The 20,751-nt window shown below is 34.2% G+C and overlaps 1 protein-coding gene and 1 long non-coding RNA gene across 5 annotated transcripts; both read left to right on the forward strand.

Annotated features, from left to right (window-relative positions):
- The first annotated feature begins 1,224 nt into the window (after positions 1–1,224).
- On the forward strand, positions 1,225–6,577 carry LOC107952730 (uncharacterized). Of its 4 annotated transcripts, none has more exons than XR_001698895.2 (5): positions 1,225–1,844; positions 1,976–2,044; positions 2,297–2,631; positions 2,741–2,857; positions 6,255–6,577. It is a non-coding gene; the product is annotated as an uncharacterized lncRNA (long non-coding RNA). The 4 variants fall into 4 exon arrangements; XR_001698896.2 differs by having other exon boundaries at positions 2,741–2,847; XR_005930711.1 differs by having other exon boundaries at positions 2,297–2,624.
- A 3,517-nt stretch (positions 6,578–10,094) lies between these two features.
- On the forward strand, positions 10,095–20,706 carry LOC107952728 (pre-mRNA-processing factor 39). The gene is given in 18 exon segments (XM_041118079.1): positions 10,095–10,353; positions 10,778–11,199; positions 11,593–11,702; positions 12,297–12,526; positions 13,103–13,270; positions 13,987–14,353; positions 14,439–14,474; positions 14,476–14,555; positions 14,664–14,748; positions 14,851–14,994; positions 15,678–15,830; positions 15,919–16,035; positions 16,747–16,827; positions 16,914–17,051; positions 18,095–18,256; positions 18,259–18,402; positions 19,444–19,560; positions 20,268–20,706. Coding segments are annotated over 17 exon segments (2,637 nt in total). The 5' UTR covers positions 10,095–10,353; positions 10,778–10,817; the 3' UTR covers positions 20,391–20,706.
- The last annotated feature ends 45 nt before the right edge of the window (positions 20,707–20,751 follow it).

Here is a 20,751-nt window from a genome sequence, read left to right on the forward strand (position 1 = left end):
TTCTTGTCACTATGTATTTTAAAATTAAAAATATATATTAAATGTAAAAAATGATTTTTTAATAAAAGTTATTTTAAAGATAAAATGTGAAATTGATACTAACATAAAATTTTAACAAAAATTTATAAAGATTCAATATGATTAAACAATTCGATAATATAAATAGTACCAAATGTGAAATTTAATTTAATAATATAAATAATATATATAGATAAAATTATTACTATTTAGGTTTAGGGATTTTTTTTGGATGATTTTAATTTTTGATTTGGGGCAAAAGGTGGGAAGTAAAGGTAAAAATGTAAAATATTATAGTTTGATATTCAATTTATTCGAATTATTCGAATTCAAAAACCAGACTCGATTAGAACTCGAAATTCGAAAAAAATTCGAGTTAACTTAAATAATTCGATTAATTCAAATAACTCGATTCGTTTAACTTGAAATTTGAATTATTTTCAATTTTTTTAGTCGAATTGAGTTTTGCTCACCCCTAGGTCTAGTTATACAGGCATGTAATTCTATGATGAGTTTATGTTTTTTGGTCCACACTGCTCCAATGAGTTACACGGCCTGACTACACGACCGTACAACTTCTTTCTACACGGTTGCAGTTTATCACACAGCTTGGGCACACATCAACTTGATTCTAACTCACAATTGTTGACAAAAACATAATAAGTAAATGTAGTGAATTTAGTATTGTTTATCTTATGTATTTATGAGTTTAAAATTTGTTTTACTCACAATTTAATATATATATTAATTCCGTACATATTTAATATGTTATTATGATTAATTAATTTTAAACCATCTATTTCATTATTTGTTATTTTTTATTTTTAAACAATTATTTATACTCTAAATATTTAATTTTTACATACATACGCGTGTGATAGAATTTTTAATATTAGGACTGTAATTTTCTTAAAAAGCTTATCACTGAGAAAATATTTTAAAATGAAAATGTTTCACCTCTTAAAAATAAAATATATGTTAAACAATAAAACTTGAATATATTTCTAAAGATTTATACAAATATAAGGTTAATTTTAAAAAATATGTTGCATTTTTTTTGAGAAAAGCCTGGCCTGCTTTTATTAAGTAAATAGAAATCCACATACAATGAAAAACAAATCAAATAAAACAGAATAGGGCCGAGGCCCAGAAGCATAAAACAAAACTCCTAAACAATAATCAAAATACCTAACAAACCTTAAAAATCAGCAGCCAGTCTTCATTCATTTGACGAATCCCTTTCTTTTTTCGCACTTTTTGCATTTCATTTCCAAAGAGATTCATTTAACAAACTAAGAAAACAATGACTCAGATATCCCTTTAGAGAGCGAATTTATTCGCTAAATAGTTACTTTGGTGTGTGAGCAAATTGAGCTAGATATCATAACTGTCAAAACATTTCTCTTTCCCAATCTTCAAAAGACTCAATATGGGTATTCTTGTTTTACCATTTTCTTGTCATATTGTCGATGGTTCCTCATCCCCAACTTGAATTCGTCGATTATGTTCTCCTTCCATCACATTTATCTTCCTCGACAGCCTGTGTAACAGATCTGGGGAAGCCGTTTCTTAGATAAGTATCTTCTTCCATATTGATTCCTTCCTATGCTAATAGATGTGCCACTTTGTTCATTTGTCTCATTGCATGTCTAAATTTACAGGAAATGAAGTAATTTTTTAATCTTTTAGCATCAATAATGTAAGCCCTAATTTCTAATCTGTCTTCTTCTTCAGTTTTAATCTTCTTTATGACGGACAAAGCATCGCCTTTAATGTCACTTCTTAAGAAGCCTAATTCAACCTCGAACTGTATCGCTTGAACACAAGTAAGAGCCTCTGCCACAAACGCCGAAGGAATGTGTCTGTTAAAATGGACTTTTATTTTTAAGACTTGCCCACTTGAGTTTCTAATCACAATTCTAGTGCATGACTTCTTTTGTTGGTTTGTCATATACAGCGTCAAGGTTGATTTTAACATAATTCTCCTCAAGAGGTCGCCAGTTTTCCTTTATCAGGTTGTTAACAGGTAACTGCTTACATATTCCATCTAACTCTTGCAAGTAGGTGGGAAAGAATTGAGTCAGTTTATCACTTTTTTTCATCTATTTTTCATAAACCCATTTATTACTGGCTATCCACTCAACCCATATAGCATACATAATAGTTCTAATTTTATAGGTTGACTTATTTTCTAAGAGAACCTAGACCCAATCCTTAAACTGAAATTGATTTTGCTCCAAGGTCCACCCAATCCTTAATCTGAACACATGTTCTACAGTTTCTTCACTTTGCGAGCATCTTGGACAGATTATGGAGCTTACCAGCTTTCGTCGAAAAAGATTAGTTTGAGTAGGAAGGAAATTATTTAGATTTTTTCATACTAATATTTTAATTTTTGATGATAAATCCACAAGCCAAAGTTTCTTGTACATAAATTTGTATTGGCTTTGCAAGGTCTGTAAATTAATGTCCTAATCATTTTGTAATAATAATTTGTAACATCAGCATATTGTGTAAGTCCCCGAAGCTTCTGCACTCCATACAATGTTATCCGCTTCTTTTTCAGTTGAGAGAGGAATACACAAAATATTCTCAGCCTCATCATGGTGAAAAGTATTTCTAATTAACTCATCTTTTCATTTATTTTCATATTGTTCAATTAACTCAGAAACGTATACTAAATTTGGGTTAATAGTTGATAGTTGAATATTGTAAATTGTAGCATCTGGGACCCACGCTCCATTCCAAATTGAAATTTGCTCACCAGACCTAACTCTCCAACATATCCCTTTTTCAAGAAGGTCTTTTACCGCCCATAGACTTCTCCAGGTAAAAGAAGGTAAATTCCCCAATCTTGCATGCAAAAAATTCGAGTGTGGATAGTATTTTGCTTTTAACGATCTTGCTAATAACGAATCGGGATAACAAATTAACCGCTAGCCCTGTTTTGCAAGAAGTGCTATATTAAATTTTGACATAACTCTAAAGCCCATTCCCTGTCTTCTTTTAGATCCCCAAGTTTCCTCTAATCACACCAATGGATTCCTCGTTTATTATGTTGTTTTTTCCACAAAAATCGACCCATAAGATTTTCTAATTCTGAAAAAAAGATTTTGGTAGTAAAAAGCATGCCATAACATAGGCAGGGATTGCCTGTAGCACTGCTTTAATGAAAACTTCCTTCCCTCCTATGGATAAGAAACGAGCATTCCACCCTCTAATCTTACTAATCATTCTATCTTTCAAGATTTGGAACGTTCTTTTTTTTTTTCTTCCCACCATATTTGGCAGTCCCAAATATTTTCCTGGATCTCTTGATGTTCGCATGCCAAATAAAGTCGCTATTTGTTCCCTCCTTGTTTGGACACATTCGAGCTAAAATAGGGTAACGATTTTTCAAAATTAATACATTAACCTGAACATATTTTGTATTCTCTTAATATAGTTTTGAGAATTTGTGCTCCTCTTTTCGTAGCATCTCCAAATAAGATGCAGTCATCCACAAATAATAAGCGTGTAATACTTGGTCCCTTTCGGCAAACTTTTACTCCTTTTATGGTTCCCTCACGTGGTGCCAATCACATTAAAGATGAGATTCCTTCTGTGCATATCAAAAATAGATATGGGCTTAAAGGGTCTCCTTGTCGTAATTCTCGTATTGGTTTGAAAGATTTCCCTATCTCATTTTTGATGCACACTGCATAAGTAACCGTCTTAACACATTTCATGATAAAAATACACCCATGCATCAGCAAAGCCCATTTCCTGCATGACTCTTTCAATGGACTCTTATTTCACTCTATCATATGATTTGCTCATGTCAAGTTTTAGAGCAATATTTTTGTTCTGACCCAATCTTCTTTGTTTAAGAGAGGGCATTAATTCGTATGCGAGTAGAATATTATCCGTGATAAGTCTCTCAGGCACGAATGCACTTTGGGTTTTATCAATACAAACGTTTAAAATTTTTTGAATCGATTTGCCATTGTCCTAGTAATAATCTTGTAAATTACTGTGCAAAGACTGATAAGTCAGAAGCTCTTTAAGTTGACTGGATTTACCACTTTAGGGATGAGGACAATAGATGTCATATTGATCTCCTCAATCGAACTGTCCCTATTTAGAATATTAAGGCAAAAATTATTAACCTCCTTTCCCACAATGTAGCAATATTTTTGAAAGAAAAGTGCTGGAAATCCATCACTTCCAGAAGCTTTGGTCAGTTCTATGTTTTTAAGAGCGTAAACAATTTCTTCCAAATTAAAGTTTTCCGTTTACATGCGGTTCATAGTTTTTGAGATGCAACTTTTAATCTCAGATAGAATATACTCGGGATTACTTATTCCTTCCGATGAAAATAACTCTTAAAAATATTCTCTTGCCACGTCAGCCATATCTTTTTTGTCCATAACAAGTTGCCCTCGCACATTTTCCAGCTCCTCAATTCTATTAGCTCTTCTTCTTTGGGAGGCAAATGTATGAAAAAAATTTGTATTCTTGTCACCTTCTTTTGGCCAATTCATTCTCGCTCGCTATTCCCAATACCTTTTCTCTTTATCAATTTCAAGATTTAGATGAATTTTTACATCAATAAGCTCCTCTAAATTTTCTTCCGTTCTTTCCAATTCATCCAATTCTGCAATACAAGTAAGAAGTTTTCTTGATAGCCCTTTACGTGATTTCTTTATTCCCATGCCCATCTTTGTAAGCTTTTCCCAACATACTCTAATTTTTCCACCACTTATCTTCTGCTCATTTCCCATAGTCGCTTCACTTCCTCCTCACACGATTGTTCTATGACCCACCAAGCTTCGAATCTAAACCCTCTCATTCTTCTACTTAAATCTTCATGCTTTGTTTGAAATAACAAAGGGCAATGATCCGAAAAAGAATGTGTCAAATGCCGAATAGATAATTAGGAAAAAGATAGAGCCATTTTGTATTAGCCACTCCTCGATCAAGACGTTCTTTAATGTTTGCTTCTGGAAGGTTCCCTATTTCCTACGTAAACCATTTACTTGAAAAACCCATGTCCTCAAGTTGACATAAATAAAGAGTGTTTCGAAACTCCTCCATACGTATTTCATCTGTAGGCAAACCTCCTTCATTTCCAAAAGAGTATAAAATCTCATTGAAGTCCTCACAAACTAACCAATACGTGATTGGTTCTCTATCCAACATCTTCAAGAGATCCCATGTCTCTCTCATTCCTCTTGTCTCTAGGGCACCATGAAATCCAATCATTTGCCATTTAGCCTGAATTTCAAAATCATCAATCTTAACATCAACGTGGTTATTAGAAAAACTTCTCAAACTTACTGATATTTCCTCTTTCCAACCAAGACTCAACCCTCATCGTGTTCCAATTACCGGTACATCAATGCCAAATTGAAAGCCACAGTGTCTTTTAATTCTTTCCATTCGATACTTGTCAATTTCGTCTCCATAATGAAGACTATTTGGGGACTATTCGACTTCAACGCATATTGAAGCCTTCTAACACCCCGTGGACTCCCCAATCCACGGACGTTCCAACTTAGGATTTTCATTGTGGTAAGTCAGCTTGCCTATTGGCAACTGCCGATATTTAATTTGTGTAATTAATTCCTTGTTAGTTTGCTAGTCTACCCTCTCATTTTGATAAAATTCGACCAAATTCATTGATATTTGACCGGTGTTTTTTCTTTCCTTCATCTTTTACTAGAGATATTTCCTTACTATCTTCGTCTATAACCTCACCCTTCTCCACACTATTCCATACAATTCTCTTTCCTTTATTACGCCTATTCCTACATTCTAAATTGATTCCTAGGGTTTGGGTAATAAAACCCTTATTTTGTTGCATGTCAAAATTATATTCCCCATTATTGTTATTCATAGCTGCTAGTTTACCTCCAATTTCCTTCAAATTCCCTTCCATCTTATATCCTCCCTCAACCATACACTTGGTATGACACTGGCTCTTCATGATTGTGCCTTTAAAGAAATATCCCATCCATATTCCACTTTTTTTAGGCCTAAATTAATACTCTGTCAACAAAATTTATCGTCATGCCCCAACCATCCACACAGGAAACATAATAAAGATAAATTTTCATATCGAAATTTCACATAAACAAAACTAGATTGGGAAATCATAATTTTTTTTCCTTTTTAATGGTTTTCTAACATCAATCTGGGTTCTAATAGCATAGAATTTTGATAACCTTGGGTAATCTATTTATATCATGTTCTAGGAACTTTCCAAGAAAATCCCCCAGTTGTTTTGCCACACAGTCGGAGAAAAATCCTGATGGAAGATCATGGACTTGCATCCAAAAGTCAGTATAACACAAAGGTACCAAATTTGGATCATCACCCTATTGTAATTTATGGAGTAAAAGAAGATTATTAAAAGTCCATGGCGTTCCACTCATCACCCTCTCTACATCAACCTCATAAAAAAAAGGGAATAAGCATCGTTTATCTCCTAAATCAGAGATTTGAATTTCCCCCAACGGATGGCATAAGTTGGCTATAGTGTTTTTTAAGGCCGGGAAATTAACTACGCTTGTTGTAAGATAACAACGCACTAAACACATCTCAAAAATAAGTTTTTGTGGCCTAGTCTCCATCGCAAATTTCATCCCTTCATCTTCTTCTTCTTCAAGGCTTAATTCTTCCAACTCTTTCTCCATCGATATCTCTTCTGCCATGATTCAAAAAACAGAGCTTCCCTGGGTATAGGACTTTGATTTTTTCAACCTAAATCATAAATTCAGAAACTAAAGCGTGAAGACTCTGTTTAGTTAAAAGAGTTTTATTTGTCGACTGTAAAAATCCACTTGCAGAAGCAAAAACAATGAGAACAAATTATAGGATTCCTATCGGTAAACCCTAAACTTTTGCTAGACTAAAACGTGCCACCTTAGGGTAGACTAGATTATCTTAAAAAAAATATTATGCTGAATTTTTTAAAATTTAAGGATCCGTGATGATTTTTTTTGTACTTATCGATATATACTATCTTTAAAAAGAGAAAGTGAAAACACGCTTTTTGTCATTGGTTCCTCTTATAAGCATTTTTGTATTTTTTATTTCACTTGTTTAAAGCTTTTTTTATTTTTAATTAATGTTTAATATTAATAAATATATTACTTTCAAGTTTTTTAATTAATAACTCTTTTATTTATAAAATCAAATAATAAATATGTAATCATTTTTTGAAAACTTCAACTAACTCTTTTGATATATATTTTTTATATATAATATTTATATGTCAAATATTTATTTTTTCCACCTATATTGTGAATATGGTGATTTCTAATATGAATTGAAAAATAAATATTCACATATAAAAATTATATTTACTAAAAAAATAATATTTACAATAATTATTTTATTTTATAAATAAAAGAGTTATTAATTAAAAAGATGAATTATAAATACAAAAATTTGAAAGCAATATATTTATTAATTATATACATTAATTAAAAATAAAAAATTGAAATAAAATGAAATAAAAAATACATATTAAATTGGCTTACAAGAAGAAATAAACTTGGAACTCAAAGATAGAAATGCAATTATTTAACCATCTAATCAAAAGAGATAATGTGTTAAAAATATTAATTAAAAAAACTTGAAACAATATGAAAATAAAAAAAAAGTGAAAGAGAAAAATCCAACCTGAGATTTAAGGATAAAAGTACTAACATTTAACTATCTAAGTAAAGAAGCAAAACTACTAGTTTTAGTAAAAATTTATTTTGGTGACGTATTTTTACTTTCTCTCTCTAACATATATCGATAAATATAAAAAAATTAAAATTTAAAAAAATTCAACCCAAATATGATTATTTGAAAGGTGAATGTGAAATATGGGATCCCTAGTAGTTAAATTTAGGTTAAATTACACCAATAGTCACTCAACTTTAGGGTAGCTGACAAAACAGTCACTTAAGTTTCATTTCAATCACTAAACTTTCGAAAAGTTACAAAACAATCACTAACGTTATGAAAAAATGACAAAATAGTCACTGATTAGCATGAGTGTTGATGTGGCAAGTTAACTAGTTGATGTGACCAATTACCTTGCCACTTTGGACGAATAGTCAAAGGGTAAAAGAAAAGAAAAGAAAAGATGATTGGTAAGAATAATATTTCTTCTTTTTCTTCTCATTTTTCTCTTCATCTTCTTCTCCCTCAACCTTTTTCTCTTTATGCTTCTTTTATTTTTTTCTTCTTCTTCTCTCCTTTCTCTTCATCTTCTTTCTCCCACAACATAACAATGGCTACAAATCAAGAGCCACAACAACAGTTGTTGAACAACCCCAAGCCACCCGCATCCCTGAAAAACCATGGGATTACTATGAACCAATGGATGAAGGATAATGACTAGATGAGACCACGAAGGCACTGGAAAATCTCACCCACTTGCCCGACTTTGATTAATGACTGCCTAAAAATGTCCAATTGTTGATGCTCACCAAGAACTAGAGGAAAAGAAGCAGATAAAGAAGAAGATGATGAAGCGGCAGAAGAAGGAGCTACAAATGAAGAAGGAAAAGGTGACAAAGAAGAAGATAGGAATGGGTGTTGAAAGTTAGGTAACTGAGACGATTACATCATCTGTTCCATCAAGCTGGTAGCTTCTTGTCCATGGAAATCAGTAGAACTCTATAGCAACTAAGAGTACTGCCAGTAATCTCTCAGCATATCAGCTATAGGGCTGTGAAGATGTTGGGAATAGTAAAGCTATGGCAATGGCGTTGAATAAGGTGGCCAAAACTGGGTTGTTAAAGAACTAGAAATTGATGTTTGGGTAGTGGGAAAGTTCTGCATAGTTGAAGAACAAGCCTTACAAGTTTAGGAAAATTTAACTTGGCCCTGCTTCCCCTGAATTTCAAAGCAGCTTCATCATAGGCTTTTGCGGCGGCTTCCGCAGTATCAAAGGTGCCTACCAAACTCTTGCTGCTTTGTGAGGATCACGTATTTCGGCTGCCCATTTCCCCGATGGCCTTTGCCTAACCCCCCTATATCTTCTTCTTCTCTCGCCGGTTTAGTCATAGGTGGCTATTATTGCTGTTTCTGCTGCTAGTGCAACAATGCTTGTAGTTTCCTCAACAACTGTTTTTAAAAAGAAAGCTAATCAAATGAGACGTCTACTTTTGAAAGTAAAATATTATTTCTTCTAAGATCAATATGGATTGAGAGGTTGAGTTGCTTAAATTCTAAATGAAGGTGGTAATGCTAGCTCGTTGCAACTTGAGTTGTATAAGCTGACTGATGCAAACTTTATAAACATGCAATATTACATACTAGTTAATATTATTTATTATTTATTATTACTAATAGTAATTAATATTTTACTAAACTAGTGATAATAGGAAAACAATTAAGTCTTTTCTAGATTATGTTATCTTATGTAATCATATGTAAGGAAAAGAAAACAATAGCGGAATCCCCTAGATTTTCACCTAAAGGGAAAAGAGAAAGAAAAGAAAGAGTTCAGGAAGAAGAAAAAAAATGGAGGAAAAATGGTATTTATTGATAGGAATATATATACATAACAAACGTTGTAGCATATAATGAATCGGCATGAGAACTTCTAAAATCAGCAAAACTTCTTTGAACCCTTGGTGCAGTAGACTCAACCAATTGAGCACTAGTCTCATCTCATTCCATTTTCTCTTATTCTTCTTTTTCTCTTCTTCTCCTCTTCTTCTTCTTCGACTGTCCAAGGCTGTTTAGGGTTAAAAGGAACTATTAAATAACAGCTAATCCACCCTTAAATGCCATGTCATTTTTTCGTTACGTCTGTAACGAAAAATAGTTAAAAATACTGTTTTGTTATTTTTTTAAAATTGAATGACTGAAATGAAACTTGAACAATTATTTTATTAATTAACTCAAAGTTGAGTGACTGTAATTTGAGTGACTGTTTATATAATTTATACTTAAATTTATGAATCTGGTTCATAAAATGAAGAAGGCAGGCCCAGTTATGTAGGTTCCTAAATTTCCGCCACCTGGCACCACCAAAGCCCTCCTGAAAAAGGCAACGGCCATCACCCAAAAACAATAAACGGCCCAGATTCACCTCCACCTCCACGTAACCCAAAGAATAAAAACCGCCACGCCCACTTACCCTACCTTTCCTCTCTCCTATTCGTTCTCTTTGCTTCGTTTCTCTCTCTCTCACCAAGAAAAAAGAAAAAAAGAAAAAAAGGAAAAGTGCAAAACTCTTAAAGAACTTTCTAAGAAAACCTCATCTAATTTTACCAACTCAAATCACTCTAAAGTGTTGAATCCAGAACTGGCCTCGCAAAACGACGCCGGCTGCTGCTCCTTCCGGTATGTACCCAGCCTTTTTCCTTTTTCTCCCTGTGTCAATTCCTCCAACTTAGGGTTTTGGTTTGCGGAAACCGTTTCAAGATTGGCTAGGGATTTGTTTTGAAGTTTGGAGTTTTTAGGTTGCACTCTTTTACTTTGTATTGAAGTTTTCTCTGCGATAAACAACTTTATTTTTCCTGCTTATTAGTTCTACTTATAAATTATTTAATTTGGCCGTTCAGTTATTCACCACCATTCTTTAAAAAAAAAATTACGTTTTTTCCCTGTATATTTGTTTGTATGTACGAGTAAGTAAAAAATTAGCAAGTTAGAAGTGAAAACAGGCGTTTAGTTAATTCTTTTATGGAGAAAAGTTTTTGTTAATTTTTGGTTGGTATTGTTTCCCTGTAAAATAATGACTTGAAATTCTTCTCTTGGTTGTTAGTTTGAGTGTGCATACTCCAGGTTTAATTTCCCGACCTCGAATGGGAGATAGTGAAGCAGTAGTTGCCGACTCATCAGCAATGATGGATTATACTTCAGCAGCCTATAATTCTGCTGGTTCTGGCGCTTACTCCTCCCAGGCTACTGGATATCCTACTGCTTCTGGTGGTCATCCAAATTCTGCTGGTCAAGAAGGTCAAAGCAGTGAAATGTATGACGGTAAGCCAGCTGGTGGAGCAACAGATGAGACTGCTGTTGCAGTTGGAAATAGGGCAGCAGATGCATCAAAAGCTGCTGGTTGTAATTATCCTCTAAATGGAAATGTTGTTAATGCAGCAGGAAATGCAACCACAGTTGAGAATGGAAATGCTTTTGATAATTTAGGTGGTGCTTCTGCCGCACCAGAGTTTGTGGATGGTTCTGGTATGTTTTTCTTGGGCATTTTGTCATGTATATCAGTTATGCACAAAGGCACTAAGAAGTGGGCTTGGTAATGATTTTAATATTTTGATTTATTTTTCTGCTATTTGTATCTCAAGTTAACAAGCCTACTGTATGCCATAATGACTTGAAACTCCGTTAGCATAGAAACAGCCTTTTTCTCTTGGCACTCTGCCATTAAGCTTTGTTCCTGATCAACGTGATGTGGTTGATTGTTCTTTATTGTTCTTTCGACATCTGCAGTCTACACTTAGTTTTGATTAAAAGCATCTTATTCAACATTTTACCTTCCCCTTTTATTATTGTTATTATAGTGTTTAAGTTTTAGAAAATGTGAAACTCAATTGTTTCTTTATTTTTATTTTTGACATCTAGCACCAACCATTTCTGCTGAAGAAGAACGTTTATGGAGTATTTTGAGAGCCAATTCATTGGATTTTAATGCTTGGACTGCATTGATAGAGGAAACAGAGAAGGTTGCAGAGGTATGTGAGCATGAAAATTTGTTGCATGGGAACAATTTCACAGACTTGTTATCTTTTACATGTTGGAAATTTCGTGAGCTAGTTATCTGTTTCATGGGTTTAAATTGCATCTGTGCATGTGTTTTAAGCCACGGACATAATGGATTCTTATCATGGTTAATTATGTTATTGGTGGCAGAGAGAGCAAAAATTGCAGAATAGCAATCGTGATGCCATATCACATGTGCTATTTAAATCAGTGATATGTTGCCTAGCTAATATCTAATTTTTTTTCCTTCTTTATTTTTGTATAGTTTAGTGGAGACTATGTAGTTGAAAAGAGGCTCCATATGCTTAAAATGAATATTATTTGGGGAGGGACTGGTGGTTCACCTTAATAATTTTGTGAAAATTAACAAAAGTCGCATGTAATTTTGTTGAACATTTTTTAGTGGGGTGAGGCAAGATCACCGCCCATCTTTCAGTTAATTTTGTCTTTTCTAGGGGGTTTTTGCGTTGATTTGAATTCCTAGGTTATGAACTTATCCTCATTAATTTTCTATCTAAGTTTGCGTATCTTGTCTGCCAATTGAGTTTTCATCTGTCCATATGCAGAACAATATACTGAAAATTCGGAAGGTTTATGATGCTTTCTTGGCTGAGTTTCCTTTGTGTTATGGTTATTGGAAAAAGTATGCGGATCATGAAGCACGCATAGGCTCCATGGACAAAGTTGTGGAGGTCTATGAAAGAGCAGTTCAGGGAGTGACATATTCTGTGGATATCTGGGTGCTATATTGTGCTTTTGCCATTGAAACATATGGAGATCCAGAGACCATCCGAAGGTAAAAACTGCTAATCTACCCATTCTTCTTCCTGGTTTGCAGTAGGAGACCATGCTTGTATGCTTTTCTCAGTTATGTAAATCTGATGATTGTTGTTGCTTTCAAATTTTATTCTGGTATGCCTTCAACAGCAATTCCTTACATTCATGGCAGAGAGGTTTGATAGGGATATAATTTAGTAATTCTTTTTCCCCCCTTCTGTTTATTCCCTTAATTTTGAGGCTAATGTATGGGTGATCGTTGAAACAATTTTAGGTTATTGACCATGTTCCTGAGCTCTTCACACTTCACGTAGTTATCTTTGAGTTATTACTTTAACCTCGATAATTTGAGGTGCATCAATATGCAAAATGCTTTTAGGAAGATATCATCCAGTTAAGAGCTATATGGCCTCAATCGTTGCTCTATTTTAAACATTTGATTTTTACCTGGAAGGTAATGCAGCATATGTACATGTCTAGATTGAATTGTTCCTTCATCTTTAACATTGTTCCCTCTGTCTTCTGTTTGTTGACTTGTCTGCACTGCTGTATGGTTTTTCATGTGTAATAACTATTCTGCTCCATGGTGTTTCAGGCTTTTTGAACGAGGATTAGCATATGTTGGAACTGATTATCTATCTTTCCCTCTTTGGGATAAGTACATTGAATATGAATACATGCACCAGGAGTGGAGTCGCCTTGCTGCTATTTATACTAGAATATTTGAGAACCCTAATCAACAGCTAGATAGGTATTTCAACAGGTAAGCCTATTTTGTGTCTCTTCATATTTAACTGTTCGTGTTATTGGCACAGTTACATTAGTTTACCATGTTCCTTCATTTATCTGAGGTTTTCTAGTGAGATTGGCCAAACTTATGCAATAACCTTGTTATCATGGTTCATTTAGTCGTTATTCTTAAAAAAATTACCTACCAATTTCTGCGAAATTTGTACTTCAATCCATTAAATCCTTTTTTGCCTCTGCATCTTAAGATAAATCTCTTTCCTTCTGGTATCAAAAGTAGATATTAAATGGAGTCTATGGTGCAATATCCTCTATTTACTAATTGAATTTTAAGTAGCAGTGGTTTCCTTTCTTAACTTGTTTTTTCACATTGTATAATCTTAGCAGCAATTGCTCAGGGTTGTTTCAAGGCTACAACATGCTCATCCGAAGCATTGTTTTTTAATTGTTTGAATGTTAATGTTTGGTGACTTTTCTTTTGATTTAAAAGAATGCATATGTAGGCCTGAAGGAGACACTAGAAAATTTGGGACTTTTAACTTGGAGACGAGTTTGAATATTGGGGTGGGGGGTGAGGTTTATGGGGTGGTAGAGGATAGTTCAAAATGCAAATGCATTTTCTCATTAACTTTTAAAATAGTGATTTTATGGATAATTGTGCAGTAGTGCATCATGTTGTTCTGCTTATTATTCCCACAACTTCATTATTCCTTGATGCCTATCGTATTACAGTTTCAAAGAGTTGGCTGGAAGTCGACCTTTGTCAGAATTAGGAACTGCTGAGGAAGCTGCTGCCAATGTATCAGGTCCAGTTTCAGAGGCTGATGGCCTAGTCAATGAAAGAGAGGTTCATCCTGATGCTGCAGAACAAATGCAGAAGCCTCTAACTGCTGGCTCAACAGATGCAGAAGAGTTGGAGAAGTATGTTGCCATTAGAGAAGAGCTATATAAAAAGGCCAAAGAGCTCGATTCTAAGATCATTGGTTTTGAAACAGCTATCAGAAGGCCTTACTTTCATGTGCGGCCCCTCAATGTTGCTGAGCTTGAAAACTGGCAGAACTACCTGGACTTTATAGAAAGAGAGGGTGACTTCAATAAGGTATTTGAGTTTGTTTTTTCCATCTTTCAGTTTAGCTATGGTTCGTAGTGTTCAGTTGCCCTGTTTGTTATATATTGACTTACAGTTAAGTAACATCTGCTGCATCATTTGCCTTATTGGCTAAATCGTTGGGTGAAGCAACTTTTTAAAACGGGAAATGTACTGAGACTAAAGCATGGACCTTCGATTTGGTTTCTTTGAGGCTAAGTACTTCAAACGCTCATTTTTTCAGTGGACATTTTTAGGTTTGTAATGTATTGAACAGTGAATTCATTTTATATATTTTAAAGTTCCAATGTTATGCCTGCAGGTGTGTTCTTGTCTTCCTAACCATTTATGTGTCAGGCAATGGGGGTCCCATCATATTTGAGGGGCCTCTCTGTTCCAACAATGGAGTATTTCTTATGCATTTCTCCTTCTGCTTTGTATCATCCATTGTTCATTGTTTTGCTGCACCAGATCTCTGTCTAATTTTTATATTTTCAATTGTGAATTAGGTGGTCAAATTATATGAAAGGTGCCTTATAGCATGTGCCAATTATCCTGAGTACTGGATACGATATGTTTTATGTATGGAAGCCAGTGGAAGCATGGATCTTGCTAATAATGCACTTGTGCGTGCTACGCAAGTCTTCGTCAAGGTATGAAGTGCAGTTTGTGTTTGTTGTATAAATACTACTTGGATGAATTTTATCTCTCTTCTAGAACGGCCATTTGAGTTTTAGTTGTCATAGTTAAAACTTTTCAACTTTTTACTACTGTCATTTAAATATTTTAAAGAATTTAAGAAGAAAAAAGTTTGGAGCAAATCTATCAATGTTTTTGCTTTGGGGTTTGTTTTGGTACAATTTATCACACAGTCGAATAACACAATATTAGTGGGAAAGTGGGAGCAGTATGGTTTTCAGTCATTTTCACTTGTAATTTTTATGTTGTTATTAATGTATAAAAAAATCATTGCACCTCTTTAAAGATGGTGCAGTTTAGGAGTTCAGAATCTTTTGTCAGAAAATATTATTTGATGGAAATGGCACTTCCCACTTGTATATTCATCTGCTTATTCTGTGCCCTGACTGAATTAATTGAAGAAAGAACATGTGTTTCGTTTTTTTTTCATGGTTAGGGAACTATTTGAGCTTGTGATCTGGTTTTTACTATCACACATGGCTCTTGATTATATATATATATTTTTGGCATCAGTGTGCAAAATGAGTATAATTGCTAGGTGTTTATGTGGCACCTTAAAAAGTGACATCATGCTAGTTGCAGCCATTTGTGTTGTGTTGCATTTTACTGATAATTATTTGTTATCAAAATTCTACAGAGGCAACCAGAGATCCATCTTTTTGCGGCTCGATTCAAGGAGCAGAATGGGGACATAGAAGGTGCTCAAGCTGCGTTTCACCTTGTTCACAGTGAAATATCACCAGGTCTTCTTGAAGCAATTATCAAGCATGCAAATATGGAACGCCGTCTGGTATGAATACATAGCATACAGATGTGTTTTTACTTCTGCTAAATGTTTTTACTTGTTCCAAAGGGGTTGTTTTATCTTGATTCCGCAGGGGAAACTGGAAGATGCCTTCTCTTTTTATGAACAAGCTATTGCCATTGAAAAAGGAAAAGAGCATTCTCAAACATTACCAATGCTGTATGCACAATATTCTAGATTTTCTTACTTGGTAAGTGGCTGTGTTTGCGATACCTAATTTTTTCATTATGAAATGGTCCATGTGAAATGGAAATGGGAATTTTCATTGGTCCAGGAGCCAATGTTAATATCATTGATCTTCTTAAAGAATGAGTTGAATTTTATGCGTCACCTTTGTCTGAACCTGTGTCAAATATGTGCTTTCTAATATTATACTACTAATGTTCCAAATAATTACTCTGTTACCACTGCCATATGCGCATCTCTGTGCTCTTTACAGGTTCATTTTATGGCTTGCATGACAACCAGTGTCCAATCATCGTTCTTAATTCATCATATAGTTCACATATGTACTTTCTAAAACTAAATGGGTAGTATGTTGTATCACAGAATTACTCTGTTACCTCTACCGTATTGACATTTCTGTTCTCTTTATAAGTTCATTCACATGGCTTGCATAACAACCAATGTTCAGTTATCATTTGTAAATCATCATATGATTCACACCAGAAGCCAGATTAACGTCTTAAAATTCCCTAAAGAATAAGATGAAACGCACACCTGACATATCTTATGGCACTTAAGGTTGTTTTTTATGTTATTAGGTCTGTGTCTAAGACTACAGAAACTTTTGTTGAACTCATTTTTAGTCTGATTGCCTCTTACTTCCAAGTGTTTATTATCTTTGCTAAATTCTCACTAATGTCCTGATTCTTATTCCCATTGATATCTTTTTGGGTAGGTTTCTGGAAATGCAAAGAAGGCCAGGGAAATTTTAACTGGAGCACTTGACCATGTCCACCTGTCTAAACCATTCCTTGAGGTTCTCTCTCTCTCTCAAACACAAACCCCTTTTGATCATTCTCCTCAGGTATCTGATTTCTGATTTTTCTTTTGTTTTACATGTAGGCCTTAATACATTTTGAAACAATTTTACCACCACCAAGGCAGATTGATTATTTACAGTCATTGGTTGACAAGTTTATATCCCCAAACTCAGATGGCAGTGCTGCAGACAAGGAAGACCTATCTAGCATATTTTTGGAGGTAATAGTTTTTGTGAAGATGCAAATGACCTGCTTATTGACTGCATTCTGTGGGATTTCTACATTTGGCATTGAGTGCTTAGTGATTAAAATGTACTCCTTTTAAGCTTTGTTTATTTTATTTCTGGTTATGAATTAAATAGTGAGTCACGTGTGGAGGTTTGGGTTTGGCTGTGAAATGGAAATTGCTGATAATCATAACCTTGCTATCAGTTTCTTTTAACACCAATGAAGTGCTGCAGCTAACTTTTTAGTTTTTTAGTTTCTTTTTTTCTTCAACTCAGATACCGTCCATTATTTCCTTCACTGAAGTGGTGAAGCTGACTTTTCTTACTATTTATTTTAAAACTTAAAACATATTCTAATTTTATTAAGTATAAACTTACTACAATTTAATTACGTTAAAACTTTGTTAAATCATCAAAACTCTTAAGCTTCAACATCCTTCAAACATTAAAGTCCTTCAGAACCAAATATAGATATTGCCAATCAAAAGTGAACATGTATTTTTTTCCTCTATTCTTTATCTATTCTACTATTTGTTTTCTTTTTAATTCATTTTCTCCATGTGTAATTTTTAACTGATTTTTGTAACAGATTAGCCAGGGAAGTAGCGAGCTAATGTCTAATGATGACTTCTCATTTCAAACTTTGTTTTATTTTGAAATAGATTAGTAAGTGAATTGTTAGACTTGAACAACAATTTGAGTTTATAAAACAAATTATATTAAAATTTATCTAAAGTAACTATTTATTATATATTACATAAAATTTCATTTATATTTTACATATATATTTTTATATGCATGCGCCTTATTTTACTCTGGCGAGTGCTTTTATTTTGTGTCTTGTGCCTTGGGCCATACAGCAGACTTAGAGAGTGCACCTAGTGCCTTTGACAATGGTAGTTTGAAGATATAGTCGTCGAATGCTGTTGAAATATCTCAAGTTTGAAAATTTTCTTATGTTGAATGCTGTTTGGAATTCTTAAATATTCTAAGAAAGTTTTACTGGTAGCTTACTATTGAAAAAGTGATTTTGCAGTTCTTGAGTCTCTTTGACGATGTACAGTCCATTAAAGAGGCAGAAGATCGGCATGCTAAGCTATTTTTACCTCATAGGCCCATGTTGGAATTAAGAAAACGTCATGCTGAAGAATTTTTATCTTCAGATAAGACAAAGCTTGTGAAATCTTACTCTGGTGCCCTTCACCTGGCCAGTCTTTGATGGGTGCCTATCCAAATGCACAAAACCAGTGGCCAGCTGGTTATGGGGCACAGCCTCAAACTTGGCCCCCTACTACACAGGCACAGGCACAGGCACAACCATGGACTTCTGGCTACAGCCAACAGGTAGATTGCACTTCCAGATATAACTTTTCATTGTAACTGGAATATCCTCGTCTTATTTTCATACTATCCCAGCCTCTGAGTATGATTGATATCAGGAGATACTGTTAACTGGTACCATTTTATTTGGTGATGGTTTAGACTTGTATAACTGGGTGCCTTTAGTTTGTATCTGCTATTTCAAGCACTTCGTATTCCATTAAAAGTTTAAGAAGGCTACCTTGTCTTGATCAATATAATGCCATGTTCATAATAACTTACTGGAAAATATCTTGCGTCTCAGTTTTTCTGAACTCGTCCTTGGTGTATGCTAAAGTATTGAGGTTGGCATCTTTTTTCATGTCATTCTAGATTTACTTCTATGGCTGTGATGATCTTTGGCTTGCACTTATTACTGACTGGTTGCAAGAGTTAAACATAGGATTTCAGAGCGGTAGATGAAATGGAGTGGATTTGCAATTTGTGTGATCATAAGTTCCACTGGAGCTTGATGGATCATTTTTAGGATGCTAGCTAGATCAGTAATGTTGTGCAGTTTAAATGCTCAGCAAATAAGTAGCAACATTTCATGAGGAGATGAGAATGTTAGGATTGGAGGTGTGGGTGTATGAGGAAATACGGCATGATGAATAATGTAGAAGATAACATACATGGCAATAAACTTACACTAGTTTGGACATGAAATAGGATATACTCTGGTGGTAAAGTGTGATCTAATGGATATTCATGTAAATAGGAGAGGAACGGATGGAAGTATAACTTATTACCTTTCTTTTAAATTAGTGAGCTGATGGTGTGATCTTAAATAGAGGATAATGACTCCTTATGATATATACATATATGGCAGACTATGTAAAGGTGAAAGGCTTAGTTTGTCAGTCCTATTTCTTTGTTATGCATGGTATTACATGTTTGGATTATGTTGCCCTCTTATGAAGGGAAAACTAGCTGAAATGTGAGCATGTGATTTACGGTGGAAATTAATTCTTTGTTGAGTTTATATGGTTTCATGGATTTCATACTGTGTTCCTGTTCAATTTGTAGGCTGCATATGGTGCATATAGCAGTTATGGTAGCAATTATGCAGCTCCACAAGTGCCCACATCAGTTCCACAAATTGCCAGTTATGGTGCTTACCCGACTACAACATATCCAATGCAGGTATTCAGTTTTCTATAATTGAACCCTATACTTTTCACAGCTGATTCAAACTATAATTTCAAAGACTAGTGATACAAAAATCACTCTAGTGCACCAAGATCATTAAGGCTTTTCTTGGTTATGTGGAGAAGAAAAAAAAACAAAACTTATTAAGATGGAAATTGGAGGAAATAAGTAAAAAGATGAATATATATATTTATATACTTTTTCTTTCATTGAAGTGCTTGGTGGGAAAAGTAGAAGTCCAATAAAATGGAATTTTCTTTTTATCCTGTTCTTGATAGAGTGGAAAAATAACAAGAAAGTCAAAAGTTATATTATTTTAGTTACTATACCTTCTGTAAATTAAGATAAATAAAAAATAAAATTAGAAAACGATGGATAATCTTGTAAAATTTCATCCTGGTTGCTGACTTGCTACACCGAACTTTGGAAACTTGGACCTCATGTTCCTCAACACCAAACAGTTGGGAGAATTTTAGATATTTATATATATTGAGATTCATGTATATAATTACAAAGGGTTTGAATGATCCTTGGCCCTTAATAGTCCCATATGTTACCGAATTTTGTAACAAGAAACTTGTCTCTCGTTTCATCTGCTTAATAGCTTAGGGTAGTAAGTCAGTACTGAAGTTTAATGTTTTTGGATTGAACAACGTTGAAATTTGATAGTTCGGGCTAATGTTTGCTTTGATTTTGTGTAGAGCTTTCCTCAGCAAAGTTATGCTCAACCAACTGCTGCCACGACTTTAACCCCAGCGCAGCAACCTCCTCCTGCTGCTGCTGCTGCAGCTCCTCAGGCTTATTATGGTGGACCTTACTATTGAGTATCCAGTTTCTTTGGTGTCCCTAATTTTTCCTTATTTGGGTCTTATGCTTATCGCGGACTGTTTCTAACATGGAACAGTTAAGCGGAGGTGGACATTTTTGGGTCTTCGAGCGGGGGTTAGATTTTGAGAATACTAATATGTTTTAGTTGACAGTAGTATTGTGGTGTCCTTTTTTTCACTTCCAATTTTAGATTTTTTTTGTGTGAAGTTTGTACAAATGTTAGTAAAATTATGCTGTGATCTGTAGTTGGGTTTCTTATTTAAGTGACCAAATTGGAAAAAGTAAACACGAAGAAGGAACTTTTAATTTCCAGAATAGGTGCAAATTTTGGTTAGAATATCTTCTCAACAAATGGGC

Source organism: Gossypium hirsutum, chromosome A07 (genome assembly GCF_007990345.1).
Source record: "Gossypium hirsutum isolate 1008001.06 chromosome A07, Gossypium_hirsutum_v2.1, whole genome shotgun sequence".
Classification (NCBI taxonomy): domain Eukaryota; kingdom Viridiplantae; phylum Streptophyta; class Magnoliopsida; order Malvales; family Malvaceae; genus Gossypium; species Gossypium hirsutum.